The 22,396-nt window shown below is 40.4% G+C and overlaps 1 protein-coding gene across 1 annotated transcript in view; it reads left to right on the top strand.

Moving 5' to 3' along the window:
* Window positions 1-22,396, top strand: part of CPNE4 (copine IV) — an 87,517-nt gene that overhangs the window by 17,972 nt on the left and 47,149 nt on the right. Inside the window, exon 4 of the mRNA XM_010009428.1 lies at window positions 17,514-17,612. Coding sequence (XP_010007730.1) covers window positions 17,514-17,612 — 99 coding nt within the window. The remainder of the gene's footprint in view (window positions 1-17,513; window positions 17,613-22,396) is intronic.

Genomic DNA, 22,396 nt, shown 5'->3' with positions numbered 1-22,396 from the left:
TAAAGAAGTACTTGATTTTAATATTTATATCTGACCTTGTTCACACATGACCTCAAATTTTGTACAAACACAGGTTCAATCATCACTTTTGTTGTGGTTTTTGATTGGTTGGTTGTTTTTTTCTGATACCTGAAGGAAGACAATCCTATATCCAAAAAGGATAATACTTTGGAATATTCAGGAATGGTAAAAGGTTTTTATAGCCATTTCTGTTTCATTGCTGACATCATGGTTAGCTGACATTAATATCAGTACTTCTAAAGCATATTTTTTTTCTACAGATTTTATTAGTGTTACGTTTACTTCCAAAGCCCCCTCAGAAGTCCTTAAATATTTTATTATACCCATTAAATTAATAGCATAAATAAAGCATATCAGTAAGTGACTTAAACTGTAGAAAGGCTTTCTGAGCTGGGATGAGACTTCAGGTGTTCTTCAGGCCTGAGTCTGCATTGAATAATAGACCTCCCTAAGTTGCAGGAGCCATCCCCTGATAAAAATTAATTACATGGCATTCTGCTGATACTTTAGATCTAGATACCCCCAGATGATTACACGTTATAGAATAATTTAGCCTGGAAGGGACCTTAACATTTTGAATTCCAATGACCTTGTTAACAGTAGGAATATGTAGAACTAGAGAATAAATATGAAAGACATTTTGATATCCAAGCCCTGTCCCTAAACTGGAAGTAAACTGAAACCATGTGACCTAAGTATGATTCAAGTGCTTTTATCTGGAATATACTGGACATTTTTGGCTAGGTTTTGAAAGAAGAATTCTTGTGCACCTAACCTGAGGCAGGCTGGGAAGACTGGACTTTTCAAAGGGGTATGTTCTCTGCACTTCCTGAAAAATCTCTTGAGGGGTCTTGAGTAGGAACAATCAAAATCACAGAATTCCAGAATAGTTCGGGTTGGAAGGCCCTTAACATCACCCAGTCCCACCCCCCTGCCACAGGCAGGGACACCTCACACTAGACCATGTCTCCAAAGGCTCTGTCCAGCTTGGCCTTGAACACTGCCAGGGATGGAGCATTCACAACATCTGTGGGCACCCTGTTCCAGTTCCTCAGCACCCTCACAGGGAAGAACTTCTGCCTTAGATCTAACCTGAACTTCCCCTGTTTCAGTTTGAACCCATCACCCCTTGTCCTGTCGCTGCAGTCCCTAATGAAGAGTCCCTCTCCAGCATCCTTGTAGCCCCCTTCAGTTTAGTTTGTGAAGTTATTTCTGTATCTTGTCTTTATTATTTTCTCTAGATATATCTATCTAGGCCCCCTCTGTACCGACGTGTCTCTTATATTGACTGACTTGTTAAAACAAAATAGAAGCAGGGATCCTTGTTCCTGTTAGAGCCTGATCAATTCTGTTTGATGAATTCCTATGGTGTTTTTCAGTACTTCTGAAAGACAGGATCTTCTAACAAAGTGACAGCACATCGCTAAAAGACATTTCTGCTAACTGCATGTGACTGTATCTTCAGCTAGTATGCTGTGGTAACAAATAGCGGGTTTTATGTAAGTGAATGAAAGATTAGAGTTAAAACCACTGAAAGGAGCACAATTGTTCAAAAGAATGAATCGGATCTCAATGAGTTACACAACTAAAATAGAAGCTTGACATTTTTAAATACTATTGCTTACCTTCTGTTCAGGTTTTCAAACTTTTTGATATCTACAAAGACTCACTTGTTTCATATGTGAGTTGCGATACAGTCACCGGAACTCCAGGAGATCAAGCTTTAAAGTGGTAGATACCTGGGACAAGTCTCAAACTCATTCCTTGTTTAATGCAGGGACATCATCACAGAAGCAGCATAGCCAAGAATTTCTGCACCTTAAGTCCATTTTTTCTCTAGTGCCAGTGGATGGGAAGCATGATAATGTGTACATAAGTAATTTGATGTAGATCATATCAGTGTTAGAACCAGGGCACGCTTGCACTTGTTCTTGAAACTCAGGAGGGTTGTAAGTTGGCTGCTAAGCATCAGTAGATGTTTTCCATAGATGATTGTTCACTAGAAGAGATTGATTTAGCTGCATCTGAAAATTCATGTAAATGCACCTATGTTGACAAAAATTGACCCTGAGAAATATTTTAAGCAAGGATGGGAAATTCTGGTTGCAATGACAGGGAGAAAGAGAGATTAGCACTCCAGGAGCCCATGGTGCAGAACAGCTGGCAGAGATGTGGAAAAGCCATTTGAATACAAGTCATTTGTATACTGGCTAATTGCAAGCTGGTTTTATCAGTCTTTTCTGTTGAAGATCCACATTGTATAATTGAACTGGGAGGAATGAGCAAGAGAAAGGCTGAAGCTATCATATGATATTTAAATACTCTCCTTTGATGTGGGAAATTCAGGTTCAAAACCTTGCCTTAATAAATATTTAAAGATCTATGCAAAGTGAAGCAGCTCCAACAGGGAAGAACGAGAGAGGCACCGAGCAGAAGCATAGAATGGCTTCTATCTCAGTGGATAAAGCCTGTCACTGAAAAGCAGGAAAAATGGTGGAGCGGGTAGTACAAGCCAAAAGTGCCCTACCCACAGGTCAGAAACTATTTTCTGTTCCCTCCCTCAGTCCCTAAGGAAAATGGAACAGTCTTGGGTTTTTCCTGATACAGAAGGAGAGAGGCTTCTGAGATCTTCAGAGTTCTCCAGGGAGAGGAAAACAGTTTCCCCCGTGCTCTCACGAGAAAATTTTTTTCTCATTTACTTACTGACAAATGCTATTGAGGACAATTGTATCAGGCAGGATCTTATTGATCCGCAGTTTAGCCAGGCTGTTGACTAAAGACAAGAATGAGGATATAACATGAGGAACCGACTGCTTAATAGAAAGATTCCCTTTAAAAGGAGCAACAGTTCCTTCTTGGAGATCCCTCATTAGCATATCAGCAAGAAAGTACTTAGCCAGCTTGACTGTCGTAGAATCACAGACCAGTTTGGGTTGGAAAGGAACTTAAGATCATCCAGTTCCAAATTATTCTAGGGGTTCCAGACACTGCCTCTTCTGCTTAAGTACCTCCAGGTCACTTCAGAATAGGAAGCATTCTGTATGTACATTTTCTGACTGAGTGCAGTAGTAGGATGGTGAGAATTTAATTCTGGGTAACAAGTTGACATCTTTCTGTGAATTTCAGAGTTTATTTCAGCTCATTCTTGCATAGTGCAATACTGAAATGAAATTATGACTTCAAAATGAGCAATCCACTTCCAGTGTGAGATCTGTTTTCAGTGATTTGAATCTCCATTAAGAACCATGCCAGCTCTTTATATACTACTGGAATTAAGCCTAACACTGCTCTATGGGCAGTCAGAAAGCGAAGTGTATGACAAATATTGAAGATCTTTCTATCCTATATAATGTTAGCTTGTCTAGAATACATATTTCTCTGAGCATTGAGTATTCTCAGGCCCATTCATATAAAAGCTGATTTACCTATTTCTTTTTATATTTCCTGAGAGATTCTATCCTGGATTTCATCTTTTAACTTGTGAGTCCCCACTGACTACTCAGCCTCTCCTTAATATTTTGACTGTTGACTGACTGAGTGCTAAGCAACAGTAGTTTTCCTACATCTAAAGGAGGTCTCCCTGGGACGGTTTATGTAGCTCTGGAATAATTGATCAAACTGGTAGCTGTGGGCTAGCTTACAGGGAGATCAACAGCTATTCCTGACTTTGGAAACTCCTCCCAGTGATTCTGCAGAAACTTGAAAGACAGCAAAGCTAGTGGCTGACATGCTGGTGCACACCTAGTGGAAGTGAATGCTTTTGTGTGCTGTACACCTTTGCAGGCTGGTCTCCTTGCCAGCAAGAGGTACCTGCTTTGAGTGCGCTACAGAAGTCTCCTGGGTGAATCAGTGCTTCTGTACGGAGCAGAGTTATCACAAATCCGTGTGTGTGCACACGCAAGGTGGAGTAAAGTCTGTGCTGACTGCAGAGCTGCTGTGGTTAGCATGTGACGTTGGATGATTTAAATTTAAGACATGAGCCTAATGTGTTTTTCACATACATCATAGCACAAAAGAAGTAGTGTTAGAGGCCCCTCTTTTTCGAAGTAGCTCTGCAGAGCCAGTGTCATGTACCTGCCAGCTCCACCACAAACTTCTTGGTTTCTGTACATAGGATAGGGTCAGCTTTTGGGAGGATGGTAGTTGTGTATGAGACGGGTTCCTGGTACACTGCTTGCTCCTTTTGTAAAACATGAATATACTATTTCTACAATTCCATCAATACTTTGTTAGCAATATTGTCTCTTTAGTAACATTCCTGAAAATGTCATGACTTGATTTTTTCATCATTAGATCTGCTCTTCCTGTGAGGACCCCATCCAAAGGCCATTGAAGGTCAATGGGACATTCTCAGCTGGTGTAAATATACAGCTCCATTTACTTCAGCTAACATTGATGGTTTGCATCCCAGGATACCTCCTAATCTTTGCCTCAGAGAGAATTGGTTTTCCTGTGTATGACCAGTATCACTAAGTAGGTTAAACTCCTCTGTTCTACTTACTTGTTTCAGGAATAATGTTTCATTTCATAATGACATAATGGTGCCACCTGCAGTCCAGAGCCTTATACTAGTGTTTTCAGATGATGTGGTTCACAATAATAAAAGCATTGAACACAGTAATGAGAAGGATAACAATAATCAGTCATTTGTAGGAGTTACCGCATTTCAAGAAGAGCTGCTTGCTTTCTGTTCCCATAATAAAAGCTTGAATTTCTTGCTATTTTCCTTGAAAATGAAGTCAATGAAACCAAAAATCTTTGCACGGGTGATTTGTCAGGGGCAAGTAAGCTCAAAGTATTCTTTGTAGCTCTTTATGATACCGAGTGTGCAGGAACCCACTAAAACACTTCATTGCAAATGTCAGTCCCTGTGCACACATCAGAAATCTGGAAAGCTTGTACCCTGTAAACTGTGTTTGAACCTGAGGGATGGTTTTCTTTTTATTAGGAGGGTAAAATCAGAATAACTGATTAATGTTCTTTTGTGTCTTTCTCATCTGTCCATTCAGGGACAGGTCAAAGAATCCTGTCTCCTAGTGCCAAAGGATTCCCAACTACTGACTATTCTGCTATGAATTCTTTATTACTTTTAATATGTGGATTTTGACATGGTTTTCAGTGCTTTTTCTTCCATCTCCTTTTCACAGTTGATAGAGTTCATTTATCTTTACATAATAATGTATGAAAATATGTCTTTAAAAAATGGCAACCTATACAGACCCAGCGTGCAAACATACCACATGTTTTGGGAAACTCGGAGAAGGAACATGATGAAATAGAGAAGCTGTTAAAAAATCCTCTTAGTTCCAGTTGCAATTGTTTATTAGGATGAACCTGGTATTTATAATTTAGATTTTCTTTTTCAATTGCTTTTCTTTGTGGGTAGTTCTGCTGATCACTTACAACAACCATTTTACTCTGCCTGAGTGTTCTTCTCTGTGTAGTGTCTCTTTTTTACTGATATGTAATCGTTGTTTAATAGCTAGCCTATTGATAACTGCATGTGTTTTACTTAAGTGTCCTTACTTCTTTAATCATAGTAAGATAAATCACCCACATTAGGAGGATATACAGGTAATAAGTACATTAAATTAAATGATTGATTCTCCTTCTTCTTCCATTGGTAATTATTTTAATGATAGCTTTGTAATTCACCTCGCAGAGTAATGAAAGAATGTCCACACCTACATCATTTTCTCAAATATAAAGGAAATTGCACATGAATCTGGCAGAACGGTAACAATTAGGGAATGAATTATCAGCTCAGTTTTAACTCACCTCCAGTTATTTGTGGTAGAATTTTGGTCATTTATGCCATCTGGTCGTACATTCAGGAGAAGATACTTAGATATCTGAGCACTGTCACTTTCTACCATTTGTTTGGAGTACAAACATGGAGCTCAGCCTTTGAAAATCTGGATTTAGAGTGCTAGCTACACTTTTTACTGAAGTTCTCCTGTTTTCAAAACACTACATTCCTTTGCGTTCTCAACATACCTGAGCCCTCTGCTAACCCCAGCGGTAACAGGCATTGCTACTTCTTACCAAAACTCTGATCGTTCTATATGCTAAAAGTATTCTAGTGTGATAATCATACTATTTTTCTCCCATTCTATTTTGCAGAATTTTTCAGGCCAGATGTGTTAGTGGGTAGTTTTAACTTCAGAGCAGGCATACTGAATCATAGACTCACAGAACCAAGCAGGTTGGAAAAGACCTCTAAGCTCCTCCAGTCCAACCATTGCCCAGCACTGCCAAGGCCACCACTGACCCATGTCACTGAGGCCTCGTCTACACGGGGGGTGAACACTTGCAGGGACGGCGACTCCAGCACTGCCCTGGGCAGCCTGTTCCAATGCCTGAGCACCCTCTGGGCAAGGAATTGTTCCTCAGCTCCATCTAAACCTCCCCTGGTGCAGCTTGAGGCCATTTCCTCTTGTCCTGCCACTTGTTCCTTGGGAGCAGAGACCGACCCCACCTCACTGCAACCTCCTGTCAGGCAGTTGTAGAGAGCGGTAAGGTCCCCCCTGAGCCTTCTCTTCTCCAGACTAACCCCCCAGGTCCCTCAGCCGTTCCTCATCACACTTGTGCTCCAGGCCCTGCACCAGCTCCGTTGCCCTTCTCTGGCCCCGCTCCAGCACCTCAATGTCTCTCTTGCAGTGAGGGGCCCAGAACTGAACACAGGATTCGAGGTATATATGAATCATGTATGAATCACAGGCAATCAGCCATTTTCTTTCATTTAATCTCGTTGCTCCTGTACACTCAGGGAACTGATTTGAAGGGCAGAGAAGGAAACTGAAAACTGGCAGATATGTATAGATGTTTTCATTTTATTCTTCTATGCTGTTATGCTATGGAAGTGTAAGGATTTAAAGTTTCTTGTCACAACTTAGTCATCTTCAGTAACAAGAAAGGGCTAGACCCAGATTTTCTTCAGCTGATGAGTGATGTTAGTGGAACAATAAGCAGTGAAGGTCTGAGCTCTCAATTGCTTTTAACACAGGAATTGATGTCTCACATGTGAGCAAGTCTCCATCCGCTCCTGTTAGGCAGCCGTCTCTGGGGGTGAACTGTGGCACCTCTTCAAGAGCTCACAGGAGCGCTCTGCAACAGCTCAGGGCAGGAAGCAGCAAATAACACTGTTCCAGCCTGAACCGCAGGGATTGGTGAGATGGTAGAAATGTAATTGCTTGTGCTGGAATCAGGCCAGTAAACAGGGTCAGCTCTCTCGTCCTTTGAAGAAGGATTTTGGCACATCTTAGATGAAGCAGCAGCACTTGGAGTTGAAGCAGAAATATTTTGCAGCAAGCTTCGATCCCATCCTCAATCTGGAGGCTTGTCCCTGTGCTGAAACCCCACACAGTAACCGTGTTACCTAAGGGTTCACTCCAGTAACATCAGTGCCAGCCACAGGGTGTCTGTCTTCACCAGTATCTTTTGCCAAAATCTTTGGGGTCTGGTGAACATGTATCTCTGCCGCCTCATTCATATGCCACTGATGACAGCCATGTGTCGGTTTCTTTGGTGTTAATCTTTATTTGACAGTTTTGAAGGAGGAAAAGTGGTTGGATATAGAATTACTTTCAAAACTACCAAGTATCTGTTAGAAATGTGATAGTTTAATGGAAATAGAGAAATACCAAAGATAAACTTGATCCTAAACATTATTGTTTGTTACCACTGGAAAACCTACAAAGAAACAGAATTTGAATGAATATTTCCTTCCTGAAAATGTTAATGTTGAGCTTCTCACCACTGCTGCTGGGCGCTTTGGGCTCTTAATTTTGCTGTGATGTCAATATGTCAGAATTTTGTTGAGGTTGTTTAGCACCAAACTTTGAACCTTCAGTTAGTCACAAGCAATTGCTCACAAGTGAGAAATGGGGTAAGCACAGAAACTCTTCAAAACAAATCTCTCATTTCACAAAAATCGTCATCTGTTTGCAGATGGTTCAGAAGAGGAAGGAAGACAAAATTAATGAATTGAATTACTGTTTGCATGTGCTTTACTTTGCATATTGGGCAAACAGATGTCACAGCAGTGATTTAAGGCAATTACTTTCTAGAGCATTCTGTGTGCGACAGAGTATTTGTCTCTTAGAAATATTCTTACACTCACAGAAAGCTGTCAGATTCCTTCTTTTAGTTCCAGTTTATGTAGCAAAGTTTCTTCATGAGTCAATGTTTACACATCATGTTTCCTTGCTCAAGAAGCAGGGAAGGATTGATTTTGAGGAAGTTTAAGATTTTTAATTGTTAATTTGGACTGCAGATATATAATATATGTGATACATACATGATACTATATATACTATATTTTAGAAATTTATTCTATATTCTTTACATTAATACATAATTAAAATATGCTACATGATAATTTACATGTATATCCACAATGTCTAATCTTCTCCATAGGGGAAGAATCTGGCCTCACTAGGTGCTATAGCAAAGCATTCAATTACCTCATTAGGCTTTCGTGTGGTTTCGAGGTCATTTGACCCATGTGGAAACCTCAGTGGTTCTATTTCCTGTAGCATATTTTCTGCACAAGTTTTTTTCCCTTTCTTCAATGCCCCTGTCTTCACAAAATGTACTTTCAGAGGAGACTGCTTTGTTCAACTTATCCATATATGCCCATATCTTTGGGTTTGCCAGTCATTGAGGGTAACTGGGGTGCTGGGCACCTTGGGTTTCCAGCCTGTTCCTTCCTGATTTTCAAGAGATGTTGGAAACGAGCCTGATTGGCAAATGCAAGAGCTCACTCTTCATGTACCAGTTTTCCCAGCGAGCTCACCCTCAAGTTTCCACCCCAGCATAAAGCATGTTTGCTTATACAAGGTGTCACATCCTTGGTTACAGAAGGAGATATGTCTGGAAAATATGGAACAGTTACTGAGAACTCATAATTAAGGAGAACATTTATTAAACACTTGAATGGATCCAAGGGGAATACAAATAGAAAAGGAAGTCTATGTAGATTTAAACAGGCAGTTAATAGAATCTGTTAAAGTCCTATTTTCTATCCTGTACAAGAACAAAACCCAGAAACGAGGTTACTGTAAAAAAACCACAACCCTATAAAGCAAAGATCTGAGCAATTATGTAAAAAATATGGTATATGTCAGCAATATTACTGTTTCACAGTTTTAGCTTGTTCACAAGCTTCCAAGAAACAGGAAAATACCTACTATTTAGCTGATATGAAATCTCTTTTGAAAGATCCAGACACCATGTCATGATGTTAATTTAACTCTTACTGGAAATTTTAAATTGCTGCAGGAGCTTGTGGCAGTGCAGGGGTTTAGATTCTTCATGGAGATGCTTTCAGCATCCATACAGGAGATTAATTCAACATTAGGTACGACATAGGAGATACAATAAGACTCTAGCCAGAAAAATAACTTAAAAGCAGTGCTGAAAAAGACTGCAGGTTTTGTTTTTAAGTCCATAATCTGTGAACTAAACAAGAGGAGATACAGGCAGGATTCACCTTGAAGCAGCAGCGTGTCTAGGTGGAGGCATTAACTGAAGCTCAGAACAACAGCAAAACTGCAGAAATGAGATCATTTACACCTAGTGATGACTGTTATAACAAGTGCAAATTATTCAGAAGTTTCACAAACGTGGATTTAAAAAAACCCAATATGTGATTATGAGATAAGGAACTGTGATCTTTATTCTCAGACCTTTACCCTTAAATTAAGCTCAGGTTTAACATTTAACCTTGACCTTTGTGTTACTTTAGCCTTTTCAGTTCTAGTATCCTATGTGCTATGTCTCTACTTCATATGGAAATCTCAGTATTCCATCTCTTCATTTTCCTTAGGAAATACGGTGTGGAGTATTGCTTTAATAAACATTTAGAATTGCTTCACATTTTAATTGATTTCTTGTCCACTTTCTACTAAAATCTTTCCATGTTTGAAACCTCTGTCGGTCTTAGTTTCATAAATTACCCACAGTTTGGAAGATCCACCTCTACTGATGTTTATGCTGTGGTATCATCCACTGAATAAAGAGACCAGTTCAGGTCCATTAAACCTAGTGCTGTTTGCCAGGTCATTCTTTTGGAATGATATCCAAGAGACATGTAATTGACTCGCCCGCTGATTGACAACAGAAAGAACAGTGTGATCGGTCACTTTGTATAAACACTCATCATTATTAAAAGTGGTGTTTGAGGACTTAACGCATGCTGCTCGGTGGGGAAGAGCACTTTGTACTTTTTCTGCCAAGTATCATCTTTTCCTGCTTGACATATAAGGCAATGGTTGATTTTTATCTGCAAGACAAAGATAATAAGCTCTTAGGAACGGAGAGTAGACAGTGGGAATGGTGATTTTCACTGTTGTGCCTGCAGCTTCTCCAGTGGGCACATAGAGGGGCCTGCCCATGAGCAGTGCCTTTTTTGTTACGCAGGGAGTTGTTAGATGAGAATAAATCTCAGTGGGATTAATGTGCCCTCAGCAAGTATGTGATGACACTCAGCTGTGTCCCATTTCTTTGTTGCATTAAGGGTCTTTTGGGTGAAGAAATTAAGGAAAAAAAATATTTATAATTAACATGGAGTTCTTTGCCCTTAACATAAAGGAAGTGTAGTTTCTAACATATTTATAGGCATGCATTACAACTACAGACCTCTATTTTAGACCAGTGCACAAAGGAAAGTGAATATTAACTGCAGTTTCTTATATCTACACTAAGGATTTTGTTGCATAAACCTAACTGTGACTGCAGAGTAGAAGCTTATCTATGCTGTTACCATCAAAACTTACAGAATCACTGAAAATCCAGTTACAAGCTGTCCCTCAACTGATATAACTTACAGCACATTTCTCTATTTCAGAGAAATATCTCTGGGGCTCATTTGTCAACACTGAACAGGGTGAAAGATCTATGTTTGAAGCTCCTAGGCACCCTTGTAATACAAATTAGGGTAATCGACAAGCTATGGGTTTGAGTAATCGATTTTGAAGTGACCCTGATGGTTCTTATGTGCTGTGAGCTGTCAAGAAGAGGCAGCATCCAACTGTGAGGATTCCTGTCTTGGCTGAGCCACTGGCAATGGCTCAAATCTTCAGTGGCAGTGTGGAGACTGACTTGGTGATGGTGGGTCTGTAAACAGTCCCTGTTTTCGTTTGGCAAGGAGTAAGATGGGCTCAGGCTGGTGTCATACCACAGCCATCAATAGAACAGGTCTCACTCGGATCTTGAATTGGAGGACTTGCCACTTTCTGTAGGAAAATAAGAATTCTCCTTCCCTTCAGTCTTTTTTCCCAAGCAGGTAATTTTAAATCCAAACTTCCTATGTGTTTAGATCCACAGAAAGATTAGTTTTATTTGTTTTGACTGTGTCTTGGGTGCTATACTTACTGCAGTGTGACGATGCGAATGCTGACTCGCTTCCCATTAACCAAGAGGAAGCTATTGATGTGTGTCGGTCTCAGGTCTCCTTCAATAGGCAAAGGATCTGAATCCAATACAACCCTATCAGCTTTTAACATATCGATTACCACCATCTATGTACAGGAGACACAAAGTTATTGATGAAATCCTGGCACTTGTTTAAAGTTTATAGGAAAAGTCTCACTGCCTGCAGTGGGGGTTCACCGAATGCTTATGAAGCAAACAGCTGTGGTGGTGGACTGATGAGTCTTGCAAGAAACTGTAGTTCATTGCAGATAGTTCACTCCATTCTCACTGGAGCTCAGCTTCAGAGGAAATCTGAAATAAGCCATAAGAAATTGATTTTAACTTTTTGAAAAAATGCAACTAGTGAAAAGAGAAGAAAAAAAAAAAAATAAAACCAAACCAGAGTGAAGAATACAGCAGGAAAACCCAAATTTTCATCCTCTATTCTCTAGCATGTATCTCAAGTTTGTGATGTGTATAATGTAGAATTTGGCCTTGGAACATTCTGACTACAGAAACAGGATAACTTGGAGTGGTTTAGCTTTCGTACTGAAAGTTTTGCATAGCTTTTCTCATCCCCAGGTGGGGAGAATGGGTAGACAGTGGGTAAAGGCCTTCTTATAAAAAGACTTTTGAAGTATTCCAAGTGGAGTATATATACTTCAGGGAGGTACAGTAGCAGGTTTACTTCATTATCATGTAATAATAACCTTGATGAGAGACAGAGTGTTCCAGAAAAATCACTTTGATGATCAAGGAAATTATTTTTTCCTTAATTTTTTTTCCACCTTCTCTGTTCGGCTTTTCTGAGTCTTGCCTTTTATTATTTTTTTTTTAATGGTGCCACTGACCCTAGAGAGTGAACTAAAGAAGAGTTTCTGTTTGTAGCCTTTTGCCACCTCATACCACCTGCAGCTCAGAGTCCTTCTGGAAGTAGAGCAGGTCACTGACATTTGCCTCAAGACTTCATTTCTCTGAGAGATAGTGTCCTATAAACGCTACCTAAAACTTATGGTGCTGTTAATTTAGTTCAGAGCTGAGTGGTAAGAACCTTATTACTGACTGGGCTGTAAGTCATTACATTCAAGTCCAAAAATGAGCATTTGTCTTGCCTAGCCGCAAGATACCTTGCTTCACAGAAATGCAGGGGGAAGCTATCCAAGGCACACTCTTGTTCAGCACTATTCCCCTAACACCTATCTAGTATATATAATAATCTCTCAGTATGTACCTATCTAGGGACTACAGGCAAGTAATGGACAAATTATCTTCCTTGAAAGGTATCCCTTCTACTCCTTGTTAAATGTCAGAGGATAGATACTGCCGTAACAACACAGAGAGAGATCTCCTTTTTAATGCAATATATGAACTAGGATCTCACCTGCATTAGAGCCAGATCAGAGTAGGGAGCCTCCTGCCCAAGGGATGACTCTGGCTGCTTGAGGCTGCCGCCTTTCTGGCTGTTTTGCACTTCTGCTAGCATAGAGCAGCTGGACAGTGGACCAAGGGTCTGGTGTGAAGTGTTCTACGTTAAGTAAGCTCTTACGTTGTCAGGAGGTCTGTCCAGCACTGTACCTCTCCAACTAGTGGCAACGTAGTATCAGCACAAGCCATACTAACGTTTTATAGCTGGACTTTGAGCATATGCAGAGCTAGAGAAACTCAGGCTGGCAAGACTAGGAATTTTCTAATCTTTGCTAGTTTTGTGCATGCTATAACTGGCCAGCTGAGCAAAACTGAAATGGATTCTTTACAAGAAGTATATTTCCATGGTCTGGCTGCCTTCAGATGGGATTTAGTCATGGCACTCACTGCCAGTCTTTTAAGAACTAACCTTTGGAGCATGTTTTGGGCTGGTGCATAAACTGCAGGGTTTAATTACAAGTCTCTCATTAGCCCTGCCAAAAGGTGCTGTATATAATACTTCTCTCATCCAGACAACTTGAAGCGTTTCCCCAAAGGCATATAGGAAAAATAATCTCTCAGTACGTACAGACACCCACACACAACTTAATACTTAAAGTAGTCAGACTTTACTCTTACTTAGTTCTCCTTGTGATTAAACCTAGATAGCTTGGTGAGCAGGGGAAGAATTATAACGATTGTACAAGAATTTGGCTCAGTGGAAACATAGACTGACTCATCTGAGACTTGGAACACCAGTTTCTTGGCTCAAGTCAGAGCACTGAAATTAAACTTTAAAAAATAACGCTTGACTTTGGATCATATGCTCTGGATCTGAGGTTGAAATCCTTTTTTTGCTGTTGCATCATCAAACAGGAAAACTGCCTTGCTCCATGGGAGACACTGGATAGATTGTTGTGAATGGCCCATCCCTTGCAGTGTTCAAGGCCAGGTTGGACAGAGTATTGAGTGACATGGTCTAGCGTGAGGCATCCGTGCCCATGGCAGGGGGTTGGAACTGGATGATCTTAAAGTCCTTTCCAACCCAAACCATTCTATGATTCTATGATTGGTTTATTTCTTATCTAGTCATCGCCACATCATAGAACATTGGTAATTGCTGGAGCTGGAGGATAGTCCAGGTTATATTTTTGTGAAACAGAACTAAAACCAGAAGTTGTGCAAGGGACGTTTTTTCGCTCACACAGAGGTAGCAAGATGAATCTAGCTGACTGGAAAAGCACATAGGGATGCCTTAAAAAAACAAGCAAACAAACCAAAAAACTTCGAAGTATTTCCTAGGGAAATAACCCTTTGGTTCTCACCTCTGATCTTTACCTGATGCTGGGTTATTTGCGAAGTTCCTTGCCCCCTTATTTTATCTGTGTGAGTGGGTTTTTATAAAAGCTTTTGGAGCCTAGTATTGATACATTTCAGAAATACCTTTCCCATTCAGCTGAAATGCAGCATCATTGCTGTGTAAAACGTGCTTCTCAGAGACAATTAATTTCTACAGCCAGATGTGAAACTCTGAAAGAAAGAAGTAGTCCTAATGGATGTACTTGCAGGAACCCCCCCTTCTCCCTTAGCTCTAATTGTGTAAATGGCACTGAGATAGTACTGCAGTTGTTTGTCTTTTCCATGAAGCCAAGATGAAGATTAAGGAACCATCTGGCTTTCTGAAAGCTAAAGTTAGCAAACCTCTGGCTTGAAAGAAAAAGCTGTTGGATTCCTGTTGCATGGACTTCATTGTGCTCATCTCCAGTTCAAATTCTAACCACAAATCAGCACTCAGAGCTTTTCCTTCTTCATAAGGGTTAGCATTCGAACAAGCAGTACCATTTCCTGGAGGTCTCTGATAACCTTTGATCTGTTCTTATATTTATGCTCCAATAGAGTTTAAAGACACAACCTGAAAAGTGAGTCTGGTTGGAAAATTTCACAATAAAGGTGGGTTTTTTCATTGTAGAACAGCTTTTTTTCTTTATTTCAGAAACATTTTTGAGAAGTTTTCAAACTAAACTTTTTGTACATCTCTGTCAATCTTGCTATGATGTTTTTACAAATCTTTTTACTTAGTAATACTAGTTCCTAACAAGCATAGAGTGATTATGAATGAAGATTCCATCATAAAGAATTCTCCAGGGATTTTACTGATGAAAATACTGTGTCTGGTTTTGTTCCAGGCAACATTACCACTAACAGAGCCAGAAACCCACTCTCATTTGATTACTGTTGTATAAAATTTAACCTATAAACAAACACCTCCCCTTCTCTCTACCTTTCACCCAACCCCTGTGAGTTAAAGGTGCTATAAAGGATCTCCTAGTCTAAGAGCAAAATATTTTCATGTTTTGATCCGAAGATCTTTCTTTCGTCTGGAATCCATGCATAAAAAAAAAAAAAAGTAAGTAAAATTGCAGGTGGTAGGATGGAAAGTTCAAAAGAAAAAGGTACCTAAATGATAACGTGGATGGTGGTATTCTGCCTGGAGGAGTCCTGGGTATGAATTTAGTGAAATCGCCACCTGTGTTGCTTCTACAAAGGCAAATAAAGTGCCTGGGCATTTAACAGCATAATAAATTCAGGTAACTGCCTGAGATCACAGAATCATAGAATCACAGAATGGTTTGGGTTGGAAAGGACCTTAAGATCATCCAGTTCCAACCCCCTGCCACAGGCAGGGACACCTTCCACTAGACCAGGTTGCTCCAAGCCCCTTTGTCCAACCTGGCCTTGAACACTGCCAGGGATGGGGCAGCCACAGCTTCTCTGGGCACCCTGTGCCAGCGCCTCAGCACCCTCACAGGGAAGAACTTCTGCCTTAGATCTAACCTGAACTTCTCCTGTTTCAGTCTGAACCCATCAGCCCTTGTTCTGTCACTACAATCCCTGATGAAAAGTCCCTCTCCAGCATCCTTGTAGGCCTCCTTCAGATATTGAATGTAGACATCAAATATCTTCTTAACTATGCTTTAGGTCAATGGACCTCACATGGAAAAACATCTGTGCGGAAGGGGCTACTTATCAACTATGGTAAGGTGGGAGGATGTTAGGTGATAAAAACCCATTAAGTCTGGGTCAGCCTGACGCCTGTAGTGATTTAAGTTGGTTTAGATAGTCTTTCTCCTGAAACTTTTTTGTCCATTTGTGCTCACCCAAAGAATTCAGTCTTTTTGCCCACATCTTAAGCTTTCATTAGAGAAAGACTCTTGTCTTTCTCCCTTCTCTCATAGTGAATTTACAAACTGCTGGTTTGGTGGTCCATTGAAAAGGGATTTGCCACAGTGCTCACACACCAACTTTGATTGATTATTCAGGCCAGTTAGAAAGCATAGCTGGTGAACGTGGAAGTCTGTTTCAATAAAATGCTTTTCTGTAAATATTTAACACTCAAGATCCAGACAAGATCCTGCAGTTTCAATTCCCTTCTAGGTGAACTCAAAAGTGCCCCTTTGGACCTAGCAAACTTCAAATGGCTTGAAGACTCTCTGAAGAGTTCCAAGGAGTTCTGAGGAACAAGCATCACTTTTCCTCTTGTGTTGTCTGACCACCAGTGCTGGGTTAAAAGCACTGAGCCTCATTGAGACAGTGGCCTGATAAAACTCACTGTTGTTAAGCCCAGTAGGCCAGTATTGCTGCCCCATCACCCTCAGTTATGTTTCATTCCTGCCTTTCTCATCAGGAGCTCCTCTACTGCTCCCACCAGTATGTGCATGCTTCATCTATGCACAGACCTAAATGGCTCAGGACCACAGGGAGGGAGTCAAAGTTACCCTGAAAGCCATCTGATATCCAGACGTCAGTTCACTCCTCATGTGACAGTAAAAGCTTCCTGATTTTGTCAATGTATGCAAGATTTATCTAGGGAGGCCATGAGGCTGAATTTGGGATTTTGTTCTTTAAAGTTGTAAGCCCTTTTGTTGTCTTTGGGCCAGCTTTAAAACTACTATTTAGCAAAGCATATCATTCTTGCTATGTGCTTCAGTCTTGGCTAGCTGAATTGTATTTAGCCATGTCTGTAAACTGAAACTCTCACAGCTGAAAGTCATTGAGATATTCCTGCAGGTGTGAATTTAGGAATGACTGTCAGCGAGGTTTGGTTTGAATAGTCACTGTTGAGCAACATTGGAAAACAGCCAAGATACAGGCACCAGACACTGACAGGTATGAATTCAAAGCCATCTCAGAAAATGAGTTCTGTAACTGTTGTCTCACCTTCACTGACTGTAAAAATGAGAATGGTAATGTTTGCCTGCAGCAGTTAGTGTTTTGAATATGAATCTGTATTTGTAAAGCACTTCAATGAGGTAAGTTACTCTTAATCCAGGACACCATTTGACTGTGACCATACAAGTACACATAATCCTGTATTTTTACACCTAGCAAAAAAGATGGAGTCAAGGAATCCTTTCTTCCCAAAATACATGACCATGCTTTCATCAGCCAGCTCATAACACAAAACTGTCAGGAGCAAGCTGTGTTGAGATTCCACTTGTCATTTCATTTTGATCTGGACAAGAAAATGTTTTTAATCTCTCTTGTGATTTCCTTCTAGATAAAACACTCCACCCAATGCATATCATAATTTCACCTGTAGTATATTTCAATAAAACCTTTTTTCTGACTGAAGACAAATGTGCTCTTTGTTCTTTTTCACTTTACTTCCCCAGTGCATAGTTTGGGACTGGGATTCCAACGGAAAGCATGACTTCATTGGAGAATTTAGCTCAACTTTCAAGGAAATGCGAGGAGCTATGGAAGGAAGACAGGTAAGTGGAAACTCAAGCAATCTCAACATGGAAGCTTTGTGGAGTAGCATTCCTCAGACAATCCTGTAATAAAACAAGCGACATTACCTCATCTCTCAAAGTTAGTTGCTGTGTTGATCTCTCCCATAGGTTTTACTGTTTCCTGGACATGTTTATCTGAAAACAGAAAAAGCAGCCTTTCCTGTACTTCCATGTCTGAAATACTTAGGGTCGGGTTTTTTTAGTTCACATTCTACAGGCATTTTTTTCTGCTACGATTTATTTCCTTTGAGCAAAAGCACCTTGTTTCTGTCAGGTGCTGTACTGTTATGGCAAAGCAGATACACAGCCTTGGTGCTTGGAGCGTTTCTGTCCTGGCCTAAGGCCTTGATTGGGTGAGGGTCCTTTTCCATCTTTCTCCATTTCTCATGTTATTGCTGCCAGGTCTAACTTGAACCCATCACAATGAAACTTAGCAGTTTCCTAAGTATTTCATGAATTACAGCCCTAAGGGAAGATGTAATTGTTAGCTTATTAATAGTTTCACTTTTTTATGTCAGTCTGATCTTTTCAAATTGAAGTTGATGGTAATTATTGAATATGATAAATGATTTGGCATATCTAATTCCAGAAATTGTCATTTCTATTAGTACTTACTCCTAAAGGGGTTACTTTTGATAAATTCTCTGAGGGGGAGTTTCTAATCTGCTGATAATTTGCGTTCACTGCTTCATGGCGATCTCAAAACCCAAATGCCTACAAAGCTTTATCTGGGCTTTATATTAAGGTTCTGTTTCTAATGTGTTAAGAGGAAACTAACAAATAGTCAACGGGTGTTTAATACATGGTAAACAGTCAGGCTATTCCAGAGGTCAAGAAGTTTTTATGATTCTTCCAGATACTTTCTATTGTTCTTAGAACAACTTGGAGTTTAACAAACATTGTTCATGTGTGTAAAATACTGTTGATGCATCTCAGTCATATATTAAATGCCCTAGAAATAACTTTTGAGCAGAACCTGAGTGGAAATGAAACCTTGTTTTGTTCCTTCAAATGAAGTCAGAGGATCAAAACCTAAAACAAACTGAATTTGAGTGGAAATAAAACCAACCTAAAGAGGTAAACAGATTCCAGAACAAGGCCAGTGATGTGACAACACTCTAATTTGGTATGCAAATACCTGTGGCTGGGAAAGGGACTATGTGAAAGTGGTAAAGGATGTGTATTTCCAGTGTAAATGTCTTCACGAGAGCGTCACAGTCCTTCCCAAACAGAAAGCTTGTTCGCCAAGACAGGAGACTTGCAGTCCACAGCAAGGAATGACTGTGAAGGATAAACTATATATTCTTTATCATGATAGAGAAATGGCGTGCTCTTTTCATCCTCAGCTAGCAAAAGGGATGGATACTCTTTCAGAGGCATAAGGAGTTAGTAGAGCCATTTGTCAATTCTTGTTTTAGGTTGACACTGCAATATCAGAATGCCACCCAGGAATGTTTTAATGTTGCACAGTGCTTTAAGCGCGTGAACCTCTGTCTTGCTAAGGGTCTGCCATTTGCCATTGGGCAGGCTGCCTTTCACCTGTAACACTGCAATCTGCTTTTCACCACAAAAGCACAGCTTTTCTCCTCCACATGCCTAAGGTGTTTCGACATTATTTCTTCCTTGTTGCTCTCATTCTGTTGTTACTGTGCAGTTACTCTGTGGGCTTGCACCTGCAAAACCTGATGCTGCTGTTACAGCCAGTTCTCACAGGAAGCAACTGCCACCAATGTGAGAATCAGTCCTTCTCCCCCCTCCTCTTTTCTAATCTTTGTTTGGTTGTCTCATCTAGAGGAAAACAAGATTTACTGGATAACATAGTAGGTAATAGTCATTTAAGTAGCAAATAAATATTGCCCCAAAATGTATATATACATGCTAGATGGCTCTTGCACCTCATGAAAGCAGGATTCAGCAAGCACTAATAGGCAAGAAATAGCAATAGGGAGTTTGAACAGATCCTGGTGAAAACAATATATTTATTATGGCAGAAGTATTGTGATCCACATACAGGGGAGGTCACTCGTGTGGAAGGCTGTGTCACTTGTCACTTGGCTGAATCCAGAAAGCAATTTCCCTTTCCCTTGCTCTCTTTCTCTCTCCCTCCCTGCCTTGTCCTTTCCTCTTCTTCTCTATTCTCCAGCAGTAACTATTGCTGCTGAAGGCAGTATATTCTGTTAGCTGTGGACCCCATAAGTACATCTTAATGCATAGTTTATCTCAACATCCTTTGTGCAACATTAAATAATGTGATTAGCATTTGTCATTTTTTGTCAGTTTTTTGGTCAGTTTTATTCTCCCCATAGAAAAAGCATATGAAATTGAGTAGAAATTGTGAATTTGAATAGAGGGGGGTTCAGTAAACCTTGAGGGAATGGCAGAGGAGGGAGGAGGAAGGTGTTTTGCCTTCAAGTGAATGTGTTGCTAGGTATTTCTAAAAAGGAGGGCCACATCAGAGAACTGTAATTATATGTGGGTGAGGAGATGAGTAGGTCAGACATAGTCCCATGTTCCTAGAAGAGATTCTTTCATAGCCTCAGACCAGAAAATGTTCTGTTTTCCATGTAGTACTCCTTTCAGTCAGGGAAATAAAACTAACAGCTACATCCTTCAGCCCATGGTGTTAAGCATTCTTTCACATAGCATCACAGCAGTGAGCTATGAAGATGAGGATCAAAACCTGGAATTTTATTGCAGATGCTGTGGAAGCCAGCATAAAGAGCAGGACTTGGATCTGACATCCCCCTTTGAGTTGCTAAGGAGATGCAGTCAGACTTTTCATTCTGGTTATATTTGATTTTGTGCAGTAGACTTTATGGCCAGCTGATGGACATTGCTGTAGTTCTATCAAAAGATAATCAAAGCACCCTAGTGATTGTCAGCCAGGGCTTTTACTCACCCAGGCAACTGGAGAGAATAGGACTGAACATTCATCATTGAGAGGGAATCCAGGAACTCTTCTTAAGCACCAGCTGTAAATCTGTGCAGTGTTAAAGTAGGATACAGCAATGGCGTGGCTCTCCCTCTCTGCCCATCAGCAACATCCCAACTAATGTTGGTATCGCCTCCACAAGTTGTCATGTAGTCACATTAAGCAGTAAGAGTGGAGTTACATAGTCTGTGCTGAGGAGCAGGAAGAACTGTGTGTCGTCTGTGAACTGTTAGTGCTTCTCACCATTTCATCAGCTCACCTCTTCCCTGAAGGAGTTGACAAGGATCTTGAAGTTGCCTTTTAATGTACATAGTGCATCCTCCAGAAAGCACAGAGTATTCTGACCCATACTGAAACCTCCCCCTCTTGGCTACAAGATACTTTTATCTTGTAGCCAGTCTCTTAACTGCTTCAGAACCACTTGAGATGGTCAGAATGGATGTCTGTACTTACTTACCAGATATGATGGTGCCTCTAAAACTGTTTCAGTTCCAGCCCTGCCTGGATACTGATTACGCCAACTTTTGAGCGTCAGCCTCTGATCTGATGAGCTGACAGTTGGCTTGCAGGCTTGCCTCCACTGTGAGATTACTTGGGAATTTGCGTTTGAGACCAGCCATCATTTAGATAAACATTGTGAATCGAGCACTGGCAGCTTCCTAGTGATTGAACGAGTACTGTGTGAAGGAAGAAGAGAAGCTTCCTTATTTGAATGGTTGATCTCGTTTTGATCAGGAATGGTCTGAGTAGTTCTTTTCTAAATGTGACAGGTCTTGGGTGAGATTCACAGATTATGGGTCCTTCAGAGTGACACTTGCTTCCCATGACTGAAAGGACTGAATTGGTCTTTGGTTGGTGGTACAGGAGAATTTAATGCATGAAGACTTCTTGATCCTGACAGCCTCAGGGTAATAGCTTCATGCATGTTTCTGTTACTTTTTTGTCACAGACTGTTATATTCTGACACCTCGCCTGGTTTCCTACTAGCCACCAATGAAAAATGGCACAGATGTTGTTCAAATGCATGTCTGAATCAGGCATTTCTAACCTTTTATTTAACCTTTTCCACTATTCCAAAATTCATCATTTACACCTTCACCATGATCTTGACACAAGAAAATGCAGTAAGAGCAAGTCCATCCCTGTTTGTGATGGAGGGGAGTGTTAGTGAAATACTAGTAAATAGTTTGAGTTTATTGTATGCTCAGGATTTGTTCCAAATATATGTATAATATATATATATTTGATATGTGTAGCAGTTTTATAAAGTGTTCTAATATTGACATAGCAAACATTTGAAAACAAGACAAGAAAAGCTTGTTAAACAATGTAAAAACTATTAAAGCTTTTCATAGCTGAAAGGAGAAATCCTCTACTAATGAGAAAAAGAAAAGTCACCTCTTTTAATGGAGGCAATAAAGCCAGAGGGATTTGGAGGGAGAAAAGCCACAGGAACATAAAGCACCTGGATCCCCATGCAGCACAGTAGTTATGTAAGGGAAAAATCTGTTCCTGGATTATATAAAGATGAACATGTGTGGATATACACACACAAAAGGAAAGGGGAGGAAGAAACCTGCTCTACTTACCATCTCCATGGACATTGCCACAAGTTCAGGTTGTTATTAAGGGGGTGAGGGTGGCTGCTGAGGTGCACAAGGTTGGATAGGGTACTGAGGGGATTTAGTTAGGTCATTTGCCCAGATACCTATGACCCTTACTCAGGGCCTTTGCATCAGGTAGCTCTTCAGATAACTGCATTAAAAGTACCTCTTCTCCCATGATGGATGTCTTTCTGGGACAGAAAAAATTAAAAAACGCCGTCCCGTCC

Source organism: Nestor notabilis, unplaced genomic scaffold (assembly GCF_000696875.1).
Source record: "Nestor notabilis isolate BGI_N333 unplaced genomic scaffold, ASM69687v1 scaffold5612, whole genome shotgun sequence".
Classification (NCBI taxonomy): domain Eukaryota; kingdom Metazoa; phylum Chordata; class Aves; order Psittaciformes; family Psittacidae; genus Nestor; species Nestor notabilis.
Note: the sequence above shows the minus strand (reverse complement) of the source record. Positions and strands in the feature narration are given on the sequence as shown.